Here is a 15,989-nt window from a genome sequence, read left to right as displayed (position 1 = left end):
CAGAAACAGATGTGATTATAATTATTCTACTACCTTCTAATTAGCCAAACATTAAAGAGATTGACAAAAATGTGAAACAAAGACATCCTTTTTGCAAAAATTAAATTTTGAATAATTATTTTAAATAAAAATATTTCATTTCTATTAACATGTGATGGGTTTATTATTTTAAATTATTTTAATTCATCAGTTTTAACTTCTTATTTGTTAAGTACCTACAGATATAACCCATCTCACAGCAAGAAAGCTTGTTTCAGAACACAATAATTTTTTTTTTTTTTTTTTTGAGACGGAGTCTTGCTCTGTCACCCAGGCTGGAGGGCAGTGGCTCAATCTCGGCTCACTGCAACCTCTGCCTCCTGGGTTCAAGCCATTCTCCTGCCTCAGCCTCCCAGGTAGCTGGGACTACAGGCATGCACAACCAAGCCCAGCTAATTTTTTTAAATATATTTTTAGTAGAGACGGGGTTTCACCATGCTGGCCAGGCTGGTCTCGAAGTCCTGACCTAAGTGATCCCCCTGCCTCGGCCTCCCAAAGTGCTGGGATTACAGACATGAGCTACCGTGCCGGCCTAGTTTTTAAGATGGTAACGGTGTGCTGAGATCAGAAATTTGAAACCTTCTGCTTTAGAGCAATGTGGAATTTTCTATCAGCAAAGGAATTGTGAAAAGTTTTTTAGAGCATTAGTTGCACAACTAAAACAATTTACTTTATATTCTCTTAGGCAAGTACCCAAGACATATATTCCCTCCCCTTGTGTATTTAGATTTTAAAAATAAAGGTCTTTCCATTAGCATTGATCAACTCAGGCATCTCTTCTCCATAAACTATTCCAATGTGTCTCTGCTCAACTAACCAGCTTCTCTCTATTGGAAAAATGATTCACTATTGGCAGAAAGACACTTAACAGGAACAAATTGAATCACAGGTTTCTAGAGATGCTTTCCAAAGACATGTTATGACATTGTAGTGCTCGCTAAGCAGTAAATACTGACTCACTTTCCTGCTACACTCTTCAGAGCAGAAAAAGAAATCTACGAAAAGGGCGATGTAGTTGGGATCCACCACAGCCTTGAGACTGGGCCGTGTTTCGACGGCTTACCCACATTTCACCCCCACTTTCTCTGAGAAACAATGCAAACTGGAGAACAAGGTCAGAGAAGTTATCTTGGATGGTAGAAGAAAGGATAAGCAGAAAATCAAAAAGGGCATAAAAAAATTACTGGGGAAAATAATTCTTAGTCACTCACCATTTCTTATGTTTGTGAAAACAGAAAAGAGGAGCAAGTGTTGTTATAAGAATCGTTCTTTCCCCTCCCCCTCCACCACCCACATCTGTCAAGCTATCCCTGTTTCACTTTGTTTCCTCTGCACTCTCTATAAACTTCTTTGTCCTCCTCTTTTCTTTTCCTACAGCAAAGACTTTTTGTCATTTTTTGTTTCTTTTTCTCTTGTTTCTTTCCCTTTTCTAATCCTTGAAGACTATCTTTTCCCCTTCTCTTTTCCATTTATCTCCTCAACCTTTCAAATCTTTTTTACTCTTTAGTCTCCTAATGCATTTTCTTCTCCCATTTTTCCCTTTCTATACTATGCAAATGGTGTTTAATTAATCAAAAGCAATATATCTGAAATTTCCAAACTTGAAACATGAGACCAGCAGGACCGACAGATTTGTAATCTCAAGGTACTTTGAGGTCACAACATTTTGAAATTGTGTTTTCTTTTAAATAAAAATCTAGAATACATAAAACATACAATACAATACAATACGTACATACATACAATACAAACAACTTCTAGATGATCCGGAATGGATATCTTTTTTAAAAACTTCTACTGCTCCCTTTTCATGTTACACTTTGTGTTCATATTTACAATTGTAGAAGTCTACATTAATGTCACATTATGTCATGTCATATTATTTAAAAAAAAGTTTCACAGTAGTTAATTGGGAGAATTGAATCATCATGTAATAACATAGACAAATCTAAATTTTAAAAAAACCTAGGCCCTGTGCAACCTGGGTGTGGTAGTACATGCCTGTAATCCCAGCACTTTGGGAAGCCAAGACTGGCAGATCACTTGAGGCCAGGAGTTCAAGACCAGCCTGGCCAACACAAAAATTGACTGGGTGTGGTGGCAGGTGCCTGTGGTCCCACTGCTCGAGAGGCTGAGGCAGGAGAATCGCTTGAACCCGGGAGGTGAAGGTTGCAGTAAGTGGAGATCACACCACTGCCCTCCAGCCTGGGCGACAGAGTGAGAGAATATATTTTGCAGATGCTACCTCAATTTGTATCTCTTCAAAACAGTGAACTAGCATAAGTATAGTAGTAAATATAGGCTGTTGTTCTGTTCCTAACTCCAATAAAATTACATTAGCTTATCATTTAATGCAGACTCCAACACTTTCACAGTACTAAGTGTTTCTTTTCTTTCTTTCTTTCTTTTTTTGAGACGAAATCTCACTCTGTCACCCAGGCTGGAGTGCAGCAGCACGATCTCTGCTTACTGCAGGCTCCCCCTCCCAGGTTCAAGCAATTCTCCTGCCCCGGCCTCCCAAGGAGGTGGGATTACAGGTGCCTGCCACCATGCCTGGCTAACGTTTGTATTTTTAGTAAAGATGGGGTTTCACCATGTTGGCCAGGCTGGTCTTGAACTCCTGACCTCAGGTTATCTGCCCACATCAGCCTCCCAAAGTGCTGAGCCACCAGACCTGGCCAGTACTAAATATTTCTTTAGTACAAAATAAAATAAATTTCAATGACTTATCAAGAATCTCCTCCTTCCTGGCCGACACAGTGGCTAACACCTCTAATCCCAGCATTTCGGGAGGCCGAGGCGGGTGGATAACTTGAGCTCAGGAGTTCGAGATCAACCTGGCCAATATGGTGAAACCACATCTCTACTAAAAATACAAAAATTAGCCAGGCGTGGTGGCACACACCTGTAATCCCAGCTACTCGGGAGGCTGAGGTAGGAGAATGGCTTGAACCCAGAGGGTGGAGCTTGCAGTGAGCCAAGATGGTCCCACTGCACTCCAGCCTGGGTGACAGAGCAAGGCTCCGTCTCCATAAATAAATAATAAAAAAGAGTCTCCTTCCTAAAACTGACAATCAAGGAATTTTCTTCATCAAAATTTTTGTCAAGAATATATCTGATTGGTCTTTCTCTTTGAGTACTGAGTGAAATTCTAGTGGGCTGACTTCCAGAAGAAAACTATCAGGATAGGGCAGGTAGAATCTGGTGAAAAGTAACACTCAGAGAAAGGAAGCCATACAATGTGATTAAACCTTTTGCAGCTTTTGCCCTGGGGCCAGATGCAGTCCCTGTGGAACACAGGACAACAGAGGAAACTACGGAAAAATACAGTATGTTCTAATGTGGAGAAGCAGAACACTGAATCTAAGGAAAGCACTGCTGCTGGGAGGAGTGGAAGAATCTTAGAAGGTACAGAGTCAGAAAGAGAATCCTCACATTTGTCTACCATGTCAGTCTCTGGCAACTCGTGACCCAAAATGTGCAAAACAGACTCAAAGCAGCTCAGCTACAGACAGAAGATCTTATCTGAGACCAGGGCTGCCACTCAAGTGTTTGCAGTTCAAATCCAATCAGTGTAATATCTTCAGAAGCAATGGAAAGGACACTCATCCAAGAAATGTAACAGAATCCAGTGTTTCTGTTCTTACACTCGAAATGTCCACTATATAATCTTTCAGAATTATGAAGAACTAAGAAAATGGAACACATTCTCAAAACATAATCTAATGTTTTCAATCTCAAAATGACTCATATGTTAGAACTACTGGACGAGAATTTTAAAGTAGCTGTTATAATTCCCCTAATGAAGTAAAATAAAATATGTTTGCAATAAATGAAGGATAGAAAATTGTAGCAGAAAAATAAAAACAATAAAAAAGACCAAAAGAAATTCCATAAACAAAATATACAATATCTGAAATAAAAATTTTACTGCAGGGACATAGTATTCAAATGGGGATGACAGAAGAAAGAATAATTAAACTTACAGACAGATCAATAGAAATTACACAATGTTAAAAATAGAAAACACGATGAAAAATAATGGACACTTTCTTAGTGACCTATGGGATAGTATCAAATGCTCAAACATATGTCTAACAGGAATTCTAGAAGAAAAACGGAGAAGGAATATGAAAAAATATGTAAAGAAATAATGGCCAAAAATTTCTCAAATTTAAAGTAAAACAAATTTACATATTCAAGATATTTAATGAGCCCCAAGTACATTAAACACAAATAAAGCCATAGTGAGATGTATTATAATTAATCAGTTGGGTAGAAGTAATTTTGAAAATGGAATGAGAAAAGCAATGAGAAAGCAGAAAAGGAAAAACACATTACAGAGAAGGAGAGTAATTCAATGATACGGAATTGTGGAAGCCAAAAGCAAATGGAATGAAGTCTTCTAAATGTTCATAGAAAAAAGCCTGTCAACTAGAATTCTGCATCCAATGAAAATATAGCTCAAAAATAAAGGCAGAACTTAAAAAAGAATGAAATCCTGTCATTTGTAACAACATGGATGGGCCTGGAGGGCATTATGCTAAGCGAAATAAACTAGACATAGAAAAACAAATACTGCATGATCTCATTTATACATGGAATCTGAAATAGTCTAACACAGAGAAGCAGAGAGTAGAATTGTGGTTGCCAGGGGCTCGGGGAAGGAGGAAATGAGGCAGTGTTGATTCAAAGGTACCAAGTTTCATTCACGCAAAATAAGTTCTGGAGATCTACCATAAAACGCAGGGTCTATGATTAACAAACGGTATTGTACTATATTCTTAAAATGTGCTAAGAGGATAGATCTTATGTAACCTTATTACAAAAGGGGAAAAAGGAAACAAAGTGGGCAGATGGAAACTTTGGAGGTGATGTATAAGTTTATGGCATTGTTAGTGATGATATTTGATGGTTTTACAAGTGTGTCCTTATCTCCAAACACATCAAGTTTTATATATTAAATATCTATAGCTTTTCATATGGCAATCATACCTCAGTAAGTTGTTTTTAAAAAAGAATAAAGGCAGAATAAAAACATTTTATAGAAAATAAAAGATTATTGCCAGCAGATCTGTTAACACAAGAAACCACAAAGGAAGGTTCAGAATGAAAGGAAATGAAACCATATGGAAACTCAAATGCTGAGAAAGGAACATAGAACATGGGAAATGGCATCTGGGTTAATGAAAAAAGTTTGTTTTGCTTTATTTCTCTTAATTTCTTTATAATACATATAATTGCTCAAACCAAACATTATAATATTTTCTTAAAGGATTTATAACATGTTAAAATGCATTATCTATAACAACTACAGAATAAAAACTGGGGAGGGAGTCTGATATGGACCTATATGATTTCAAGGTTTCCACATTATGTAAAGTAACATTAACTGTAAATAGATTGTTAAGGACATATATTGTAATCTCTATTTCCACCACTTAAAAAATGACAGAAGACATATAGTTGGAAGGTCAACAGAAAAATCAAAATGGATTTCTGACATTTCTAAACAATAAAAAAGACAGGAAAAAAATAGAAGGAAAAACAAAGCAGATAAATTTTTAAAAAGTAGCTGTATTAACGCCATGTAACAGAGATTTCAAGTCAAAAGTTATTACTAGTGATAAAGAAGCTATTTCATAGCAGTAAAAGGATCAATTCATTAAAAAGACATGATTAAAAACTGTATGTTTTTAATATCATAGCAGGAACATACAAAAGTGAAATTTAACAAATTAAAGGGAGACATAGACAACTCTACAGTCAGAGTTGGAGATTTGTTAAATTTCTCTTTTAGCAATCAATAGATCAGCTAGAAATCAGCAAAGATATCAAAGATACGACTAATACTCTCAAGCATATTGACCAGAATATTTGTGGCTAAATTTACATTTTTAAGATAAAGGATGATATATCAGAATCAAGTCTTAATGGTGGTCATATTAATTTGTAATTGTTTATTTCTAAGTGATCAATAGATTATATATTTCTACTCTAGTATTTCAAAAGCATCCAAAGCATTTTCAAGAATTAGAAATTGTCCATTCTAACAAATGAAGCATAGATGATACCATAACTGTCACTCCACATAATACAGAGAGCAGTTTGGAATGTGAGCTCTGAGGTCAGGTGTACTTAAGTAAAATCCCATCTCTGGCCCTTCTTAGTTACACAGCTTGGGTGTATCACTTAATCTCCCATGATTCTTCACTTTGTCTTCTGAAAATGGAGCTAATGATAGCCTGTATCTCACAGAGTTAAGCAAGATATTAAAATCAAACTGTTATCGTGGTCACTGTGTCATTATCAAAAATAGAAGCCAAATTTGCTTTGCATCTCAGTAAATAAATGAATTTTCGTTTGAAAAGTGCAAAGAAATCAAACTTGAGATGATCACAAGGAGCCTTTTAACACCGTTGAAACCACTGGAGGTTTATCCTGCAAAGCTATTTAGATTAAATCTGAAAAGTTCAAATCTTTACACCAAAGCTGAACCCCATATGGTTCAGGAGTCTTTGCCTGAAAATACATATGCTTGAGTAGAGTTTTCAATTTGTTCCTTTTTGAAATTCGTACAGTTTCCCCTCAATTGCACCCAAATGTTTCTCATTTCCTTCTCCAGGTTGACAAAGAATATTGATTTTGGTCATAACAGAGTTCTCTCCAGTGAAGTCAGAGAGGTTCTTGTTGATACTGTCTGATTTAAATTTCATTTAAGCTGTTTGTTTTTTTAGGCATTAAATAAAAGAAATTATCTGTAGCCAGGAAGAGGGTGTAAAAACGTGACACAAGTTAAGACCACTTGCCTCCTGACAGAACTGAAGTTTAAAGTGGATTTTTTCTTTGAGTAGACTTTCAATCAAGTACTATCCAGTTTTAAAATAACTTATCCAAAATCTTTGATATTTTTCATTATGTTTTCCAAAATTGACAAAAGTTAGAGTACAAGAGTTTAGGTATAATTATTTAGAGTTAGGTACGATTATTTAGACTTAGAGTACAAAAGTTAGAGTACAAAAGTTAGAATACAAAAGTTTAGGTACAATTGTTTCCTTTGATACTAATTCAAAAAGTCTTCTTGAATAAGATACATTTTGTGAACATTTTTCTTTTCTAGTGTTTTCTTACTGTAATGCACTCATGAAAGAAAAATATTCAACTTAAACTTTCAGAGGAAAAAAAACCTTAAACAAATATGATCAATTTTTATGTGTGTCAAGAAGCCTCTTAAAATTACCTTTAAGCCATATGAAAAAGACAAACCATACAAATACTTGTTTCTCATTTCAAATAAACTTGTTTAACAAACTCATTTTATTGTTTATTTTCTTAATCATGATGTTTGATTAATTTGCATGTCCATTTCATAAAGCATGAGTGTTCATACTGAAACAATGCTTACCAAGGACAAAGAGCATTTTCTCGTCGTAACTGGTGAACTCCCACCATAAAGCAAAAAATGAAGGAAACTGAGATCTGAAAATCAGGTATCATTAAAATAATAACAGTGTAAGAGAGCTTCCTATGATATGTAAAAATGTAACATACTTTTTTCTTAAAATTACTTTAAAAATACTCCTGGCTGGGCACGGTGGCTCACGCCTGTAATCCCAGCACTTTGGGAGGCCAAGGCAGTGAATCATGATGTTAGGAGTTCAAGACCAGCCTGGCCAATATGGTGAAACCCCATCTCTATTAAAAATACAAAAAATTAGCTGGGCATAGTGGCGGGCGCCTGTAATCCTATCTACTCAGGAGGCTGAACCAGGAGAATCACTTGAACCCGGGAGGCGGAGGTTGCAGTGAGCTGTCGCGCCACTGCACTGCAGCCCAGGCAACAGAGCGAGACTCCGTCTCAAAACAAACAAACAAACAAACAAAAATTCATATTTCAACATCAAACATGTCATATATTAGCTTTCAGGGAAATGGTTGTGTTGAAGATGAAGGCTCAGCTTCACTTATAATGGCAGAGTTTGGTGTCTATGCAAAATGCCATATAGATTTGTCTTTTTAAATAATTTCAAAACTGTTTACGATTTGATTTGTACTACCATCTAAATCCATAGCAATTATTCCACAATCAATTATAATAATGAAAGCAAATTGGAAATGTAGATGAACATGAATATAGCTTCAAATGCTGTAGGTAATTACAGAAACTACGTAAGTGAAGATAAAATGCTTCTGCTGTCATTTACTCACGATTAACTATTATAACATCCTGCTGGGTATTACCCAAATATTGCAATGGGTGTTTGCCAAGTCAAGACTAAGCTATCTCTAATGGTGGCTCACATATGTTAATAAAAAGCCTAAGAGTAAAACCTACATTTGTAAACTGAAGGGGATTTATATTTTATTTCAGTGTGTAGTACATATTAATATTAATTTATGTTAATTATTAATATGTTAATTTAAGAAGACAAAGAAAAGTTACCATTTACTTAGAATTTTATTAAATCTTAGTTCTCATTAAATGAGAAAGGATATCAAATAGCCGTGCTGAATTACTTAAAAATAAAAGACTGATCTCCCTGCACCAGTAATGTACTTTGTTCCATCCTAGATTTCACAGGCTAAACTGATTAGCAGCTTACCAAGAACTGTAAGAACTAGAAGAGAGAAAACACGATGTTGTGAGAAGGTTACATAAAGAACAATGAATTATACTTAGGAACTTTGCATCCTAGAGCTCGTAAAATGAAAAAAAAAAAAAAACTCCATTGCTTTTTCTCTCAGCTCAGTGAGAGGGATACTTTATCAAACACTTCTGAAAGTAAGACATCCTGCTGGCTTTATTTTATTAAACAGGGAATAGAACACATTGCTTTATTAGAGTTGTTTCAAGAAGGCATCAAAGCTGTGGGCTCTCAAGACAGAAATCAAAGACTAAAAAAAAATTGCATCTGCTGTATCTTCCCCCAAAAAATATATTTGACTATAATTAATGTAGAGTTGAAAGACAACTTGTAGAAATATGAATAAATCACATGCCAAAGTGATTATACATTTAACTTTCCCATAACCATAACATCATGATATCCTGGCCATGCAGAAGTTTATCTTCCTCATTATATAATGATATGATAATTGTTGAGAAATAACATCTGGGAAGTTTAAGAGCTCTCAGTAATCATATACTCAATCTGGGTGACTTTTCCCATTGGAATTTATCAGATTAAACCTATATCTGAATCATCATTTTATTCAGCTGGGTTACAAATGTGACTTCAAGCAAGAATGATTTCAGTCCCATTTTCTCTCTGAAAAAGTAAAGAGTTCTGAGCAGGCACCAGATCACACATCAGGCTATGTGCTGCTCTGAAGACTTGGAAAGACTGCCAGATTGTGGGTCCCAGAAGCAAAATGAATTCACTCCCACAGCCATGGCTGCCCAAGTATTTCCCTGGCTTGTGGTCCTGCCTAGTCTCTTCCCAAGCCCACCCTGGTGAGGCTGGAGCCATGTGAGGGGATTCTCATCTCCCATTTTGTTAGCTCATCTCTATCAGACATATTTTTCAATTTGGCATATAAAAAGATAATAAAATAAAAAGAGAAATAAGTAGTTCATACTTTTTACCTCTTTCTCTGTAATCTTAGGACAGCAATCAGGATATGGTTATAAATACTCCATTAGTAGGCCAGGCAAAGCAATGTCACAGTGAAGAATATAGGCTCTGAATTTACACAAATCTTGGAATCTTCTCTGTCACTTACCAACTATATTTGAAGCAAGTACATTAACCTCTCTGTGCTTCGTTTCTTAACTTGCAAAATGAGGATAATGAGGGTACCTAATTTAAAGTGTTGTTTGAGAGTTAAATGAGATTGTAAGTAAAATTCTAAAAAGAATCTTTGCCACATACTAAATGTTCAATAAATGTTAGTCATTATTATCATTATTATTAATTCTCATTATTATGATAATGATAGTCAAAGGCTAATATATGAATATTAATATTACTAGGTAGGACATTGAGGTTAAAAGTCTTCAAGAAAAAGTCAATGTGTCCAGGAGATGAGTGAGAAAAAGAAATACAACAATAATGGGGACAGAAACAAAGAAAAAAGAAAGAAAAACTGTAAGAAAGGTCATGGGTTACATGGCTAAAAATATTCCAACTTAAAAATTTCAGTTACAGTTCTTAGATTTCCACTCTGAGGCCAAAACATACCAACTAACTCTTGGGATAGTCGATCCACTCAGTTCTTCAGCACATAGCACTTCATCTTGTTTAAGGCCATCCAAAGAATGAGCTAGAGGGATTAGAATCTAAAGCAGAGCACGGCCTCTTGTGAATTTCACTCAGAGGAATAAGAACCATGAAAGAGTAGGCATGGATTGACAAGACCTTCTGGACAAATGAAAACCCTGAGTGGAAAAAAAGATTAACCGTACAAAAATAAATAAATAAAATTTTAAAGAAGTTGAAGAGAGTGAAAACAAAAACAAACAAATAAGCAAACAAGGTCAGAGGGACAGGGCAAAAGATCGCAGTGTCCCCCCTGGTATTCTGTTGTTTGAAGAATTGAAGACAAGCAGGTTGCATCAGAAAGGGGAGAGTATTTTTTTCCCACAAAGTATAATAAATCCCTCAAACTTCTGGGCTCAAGTGATCCACTTGCCTCAGCCTTGCAAGTAGCTGTCATTCTGAGGGGCTTCAAAAAAGAAAGAAAGTGTGACCTATCTACTCAACACCACCAACTCCTCCTTAGACTCAGACTCCAACAATCAAAAAGTAGGCTGATATAACTTCTGCTAAATTTGTCTGCTCCTACTGCTTCCATGATAATGTCTTCTATGTTATACTTCCTTTAATTTTCACCACTGATTCATTGTCTTTATTCATAAACTTACTACCTGATATTAAAAAATGAATATGTATTTACAAATCAAATCAGTTCAATTAAAGAGTATACTGACTACATGTCATATGCCAATGTTGAACTATGGATGTTTCAACACTTCAAATGGGCCAGCAGCCTCTACATAGCCTCAAACACCTTTAGCAGTTGAACTTTAAAACCCACTAGGAAGTAGAGACAACTCTTGATTTGGACTGTGCACTTTCCCTTTTGAACAACAGCACTCAATTCAGGCTTGTGAACAGTACCTGCCAGGAAAGTCATGAGCTAGTAGCCAACTGAAGTCCTATCTCTGGGCCCCACTGAATCATGAGGGAGGCACAGAATGTTCTATCCTATTAGCCACATGGACTATTTCAAGTGCAGAAGAAACAAAGGGTATGTGGCAAACACAACCTCAAAAATGCATCCAACCAGTTACGCCAATAACAAAATATCACAAATCTCAATTGCTATCTCTGCAAACTCAATAGACTGACTCTAGTCACACAATCCAGCAATGAATGACTCCGTCAGCACGGTAACAGCAATGCCTTAAATTTGTAAAGCTCTTCGTGGTAACTCATTTTCCCAAATCTCCTTTGATTCTCATTTCTTGAGATGACATGTAAGCAGCAAAGCTTTTCTTAAACTTCTAAATTCGTTATTTCCTTATTTAATTTTCATTCCAACTTGGAGTTTTACAAAAACATATGGTCATCTCAATCCAAGGTAGCTAGCATTAGCCTATGCCTCAAGTCACAACTGACAATAATTTGCTTCATGTCAGATTTCACTTCACTAAAACAGGACTACAAAGAGCTATATTTACTATATGACCAGAAAAATTTAAAGTCATTGCAACCTTTAAAAAATTATAGTTATGATGGCTGGGCACGGTGGCTCATGCTTGTAATCCCAGCACTTTGGGAGGCTGAGGCAGGCGGATCACGAGGTCAGGAGATTGAGAACATCCTGGCTAACGTGGTGAAACCCCGTCTCTACCAAAAATACAAAAACAAAAAATTAGCCAGGCATGGTGGTGGGCACCTGTAGTCCCAGCTACTCGAGAGGCTGAGGTGGGAGAATGGCATGAACCCAGGAGGCAGAGCTTGCAGTGAACCAAGATTGCGCCATGCACTCCAGCCTGGGCGACAGAGCGAGACTCCGTCTCAAAAAAAAAAAAATCATATTTATGATAATAAGTGATGCTTCAGTGGCATAAAAAGGATCTTCTCTGCATATTCCTTTCAGAGATGAAGTTTTATTTATTTGCATCTGAAAATTTAACGGGTTTATTTCAAGCTGTCCTATATTTTGGCCAAATATTATTTTCTACATCACTGTGATGTTTGAAAACAATAAGCATATTACCTCAACTATTTTACATTTAATGACACTAAGAAACAAGTAAAGAAATGCTGAAATCTTGAACTAGGATCATGTTCATTACAAAAATATCAATCACTGGGTGAAAAGTGTGGTTCTCCAGGCAGATGTTCAGAACCCTCAACAGAATGAACTTTTAGGACAGGGTTTTGGACAACTTTGTGTCTTTACATCAACCACTGAGTATGAAAACATCGATTGACCTATAGCCTAACTTGGAAATGTGAGAGTTCACACAAAAATACAATCCCAGTAAGTTGGATAGGCTTGAAAGCTTATGACGCACAAATAAATATAATGGAATAGTTATAGGGACAAATGCTTTATCTCCCACTGCCAACCAAAAACAAATTTATAAATTGTAGGAGGAAATGTCAAGATGAGAAATTCCAATAATTAATGTAGTGTCTATCTCCCACTCTGCACATAGTTTTTTATACAACACGGAGCAGCGGATGTGAATGGAAAATGCATGCTGTATAGAAAGAAAGGGCGCCCAGCAGAAGGGCTGCTCCCAAAAGAAAAAAAAATGTGGAAACAGTACCATGGTAAACGCTTAAAACATATTTTGCTTTCTGCCTCTTTTTTCTCATTCCTGCTACCTCCCACTTCCACCTCTCATACCAACATCTTCATCAGCTTTTGTTTTCATTTTGTGTAACAAAAGCCAGGGAAGAGTAGTGGAAATTGTTATGTAAATACAAAAAATGTTCATTTTCAATTAGAGATGACATTACCTTCCAAATTCCAACTGGATCTGATTCAAAAAGCAAGAGAAGAAGAGGAGAAAAGAGCTTAATTGAAATATAAAATTGAGAGAGGATATAAATTGTACCTTTTCTTTTCAACAAGGGCTGAATTTACATTTTTTAAAAGTCAAAACGGCTAACATTTTGGCAAACAAGCTGTTTCTGTTTTTGCCCAACTATCATGAAAAGCAATGCAGAGCAGAAGTTGCTTTCTGTATAAAATATGGTAGGTTGGAAAATGTTTACAATCCAAAGGCATATTCTGAAACTACCATGATACAGAGTCACAAAACCTGGAGTTAAGGATCCTACATTCTCCTCTCTACTCTGCTGCTATTATTGATTCGGATTCTTCTATATTGCTAAACTAGTCTCCTAGTTTGCAAGTTACTCATCGTTTAAAGCTTCATTGATTCTGACAGGCCATGAACAAAGACAAATGTTTTTCCTGCTTCCTTTTTAAGAGGCAGTATAACTTAGTAGTTCAGGTCTCTTACCTTACAGCTCAGGATGTCGATGCTTCTATTTCAGTCCAATCACTTATTAGCTGTATAGTCTTAGGCACATCTATCCCTCATGTATTCATCTGTAGAATAAAAAACATTTTTATGTGATGTTACATGTAAGGGTCATATAAGCAAAGTGACCCCCAGATGCCTAAGGAGCCGAGAAACCAAAGAATGAAGCAAACAAATCTAGTTCGTTAGTAAATGCTGATTTATTAGGGAAACTTACAGACAGAAGTGGTCTTGAGTGGCCGCAAGACATGTAGATTTCTGTACTGAAAGACCTCAGACCCAGGGCTTATATCTCAAGGAAAGAGTATATGTTATCTGGAAGGAATGTGTGAGTAACTGCTATGGGCATCACAGCCTAGGATGTATACAACATCAAAGGTTGTTTTGGAGGAAAGCCAAAACTTACAGTGAATAGGTATTTCTACACAAAGAGTAATATATTAACATTTCGGAGGCATTCCTGAACTTGGGGTTAGTTAGGAGTCACATGATGGATTCTCAAACTGAATCACTCTTGTCCCCACATACAGACTTAATTATCCATAAGATAATTTAAAAGACAGTGAATAGCTTCGATATGCCAAAAGCTGCTCTAAGCACTGGAAATACTGTGATCAAAAAGAACGCAAGTCCTTGACCTGTAAACGTAGATTCTAATTAACAAAGAAGGAAACAAGATAATTTTTATGATAAGATATGAGCTATGAGTAAAATAAAAGGAATGATGTGTAAAAAAGTGACTGAGTGAGGAAGGCGTTGTAGATGGCATGGTCAGAGATGACATCTAAAAGGAAGTGACACTTGATACCCGACAAATGGTTTGTGGAAGCCAGCCAAGCCTAGACCCTAGAAGAGAGCATTTTAGGCAGGTGGATCATAAGGTACAAAGGTCCCAGGGGTTGTAGGAACTTGACTTTTAGAAAAATACAAAAGGCCAGAGCAAAATAAGTGATGGAACAAACAGTGGGTGAGATGGCCCAAGCCCTCAGCCTGGGCAGTGGAGACTGGGCTGGAGGTAGACTGTGCTTGAAAAGCTTAGGGACTATGTGGATGTCCTCTATTTCCCTCTCTCTATGCTTCTCCTTCCTACGTTGTGACCAGGAGGCTGACTTCCACTCCAATGAAAGGATCCTTTTCACTTGGGTTCAGCCAGTGTAGGTATACTAGGCTATTCTTGCATTGCTATAAAGAAATACCTGAGACTTGGTAATTTATAAAGAAAAGAGTTTTAATTGGCTCACAATTCTGCAGGCTATACAGGAAGTATAGTGGCATCTCCTTCTGAGGAGCCTTCAGGAAGCTTCCAATCAGGGCAGAGAGCAAACAGGGAGAACAGGCACATCACATGGTGAAAGCAGGAGCGAGCAAGAGAAGAGGCGCCACACACATTTTTTTCTTTAATTGAGATGGAGTCTCTCTCTGTCCCCCAGGCTGGAGTGCAGTGGCGGGATCGCGGCTTACTGCAACCTCCGACTGCTGGGTTCAAGTGATTCTCCTGCCTCAGCCTCCTGAGTAGCTGGGATTATAAGCACCCGCCACCACGCCTGGCTAATTTTTATATTTTTAGTAGAGACAAGCTTTCACTATGTTGGCCAGTCTAATCTTGAACTCCTGGCCTCAAGTGACCTGCCTGCCTTGGCCTCCCAAAGTGCTAGGATTACAGGCATCAGCAACTGCGCCCAGTCAATGCAACACACTTTTAAACAACTAGATCTCATGAGAACTCAATTACTATCATTAGGAAAGCATCAAGGGGATGGTGCTAAACCATTAAGGAGAAATCCTCCCCCGTGATCCAACCAAGCCCCACCTCCAATACTGGGAATTACAATTACAATTCAACATGAGATTTGGGTGGGGACACATTTCCAAACTATAGCAATAGCTTAAAAAGTGAAGATGTTTACTCTAATGTTTAACTTAAGTCACTAATGTTTAGCTCTACTCTTCTACGAAAGCCACAGCCTTAGGGTGGGAATGGCCTACCACCTTTGCTAGCCCCAGGGTTTTGTTTTTTTTTCCCTTTATTTTTTAATTATTATTATTATTATACTTTAGGTTTTAGGGTGCATGTGCACAATGTGCAGGTTTGTTACATAGGTATCCATGTGCCATGTTGGTTTGCTGCACCCGTTAACTCGTCATTTAGCATTAGGTATATCTCCTAATGCTGTCCCTCCCCCCTCCCCCCACCCCACAACAGTCCCCGGAGTGTGATGTTCCCCTGCCTGTGTCCATTAGTTCTCATTGTTCAATTCCCACCTATGAGGGAGAACATGCGGTGTTTGGTTTTTTGTCCTTGCGATAGTTTACTGAGAATGATGGTTTCCAATTTCATCCATGTCCCTACAAAGGACATGAACTCATCATTTTTTACGGCTGCATAGTATTCCATGGTGTATATGTGCCACATTTTCTTAATCCAGTCCATCGTTGTTGGACA

At 37.1% G+C, this 15,989-nt stretch overlaps 1 protein-coding gene across 1 annotated transcript in view; it reads right to left on the bottom strand.

Moving 5' to 3' along the window:
* Positions 1-13,577: 13,577 nt before the first annotated feature.
* LOC129482867 (uncharacterized) overlaps positions 13,578-15,989 on the bottom strand; it is a 153,289-nt gene continuing 150,877 nt past the window's right edge. The window contains exon 5 of the mRNA XM_063639379.1: positions 13,578-13,614. Within this exon, the coding sequence (XP_063495449.1) occupies positions 13,603-13,614 (12 nt within the window). The 3' untranslated portion in view covers positions 13,578-13,602. The remainder of the gene's footprint in view (positions 13,615-15,989) is intronic.

This window comes from Symphalangus syndactylus, chromosome 5, assembly GCF_028878055.3.
Source record: "Symphalangus syndactylus isolate Jambi chromosome 5, NHGRI_mSymSyn1-v2.1_pri, whole genome shotgun sequence".
In the NCBI taxonomy this organism is placed as follows: Eukaryota; Metazoa; Chordata; class Mammalia; order Primates; family Hylobatidae; genus Symphalangus; species Symphalangus syndactylus.
Note: the sequence above shows the minus strand (reverse complement) of the source record. Positions and strands in the feature narration are given on the sequence as shown.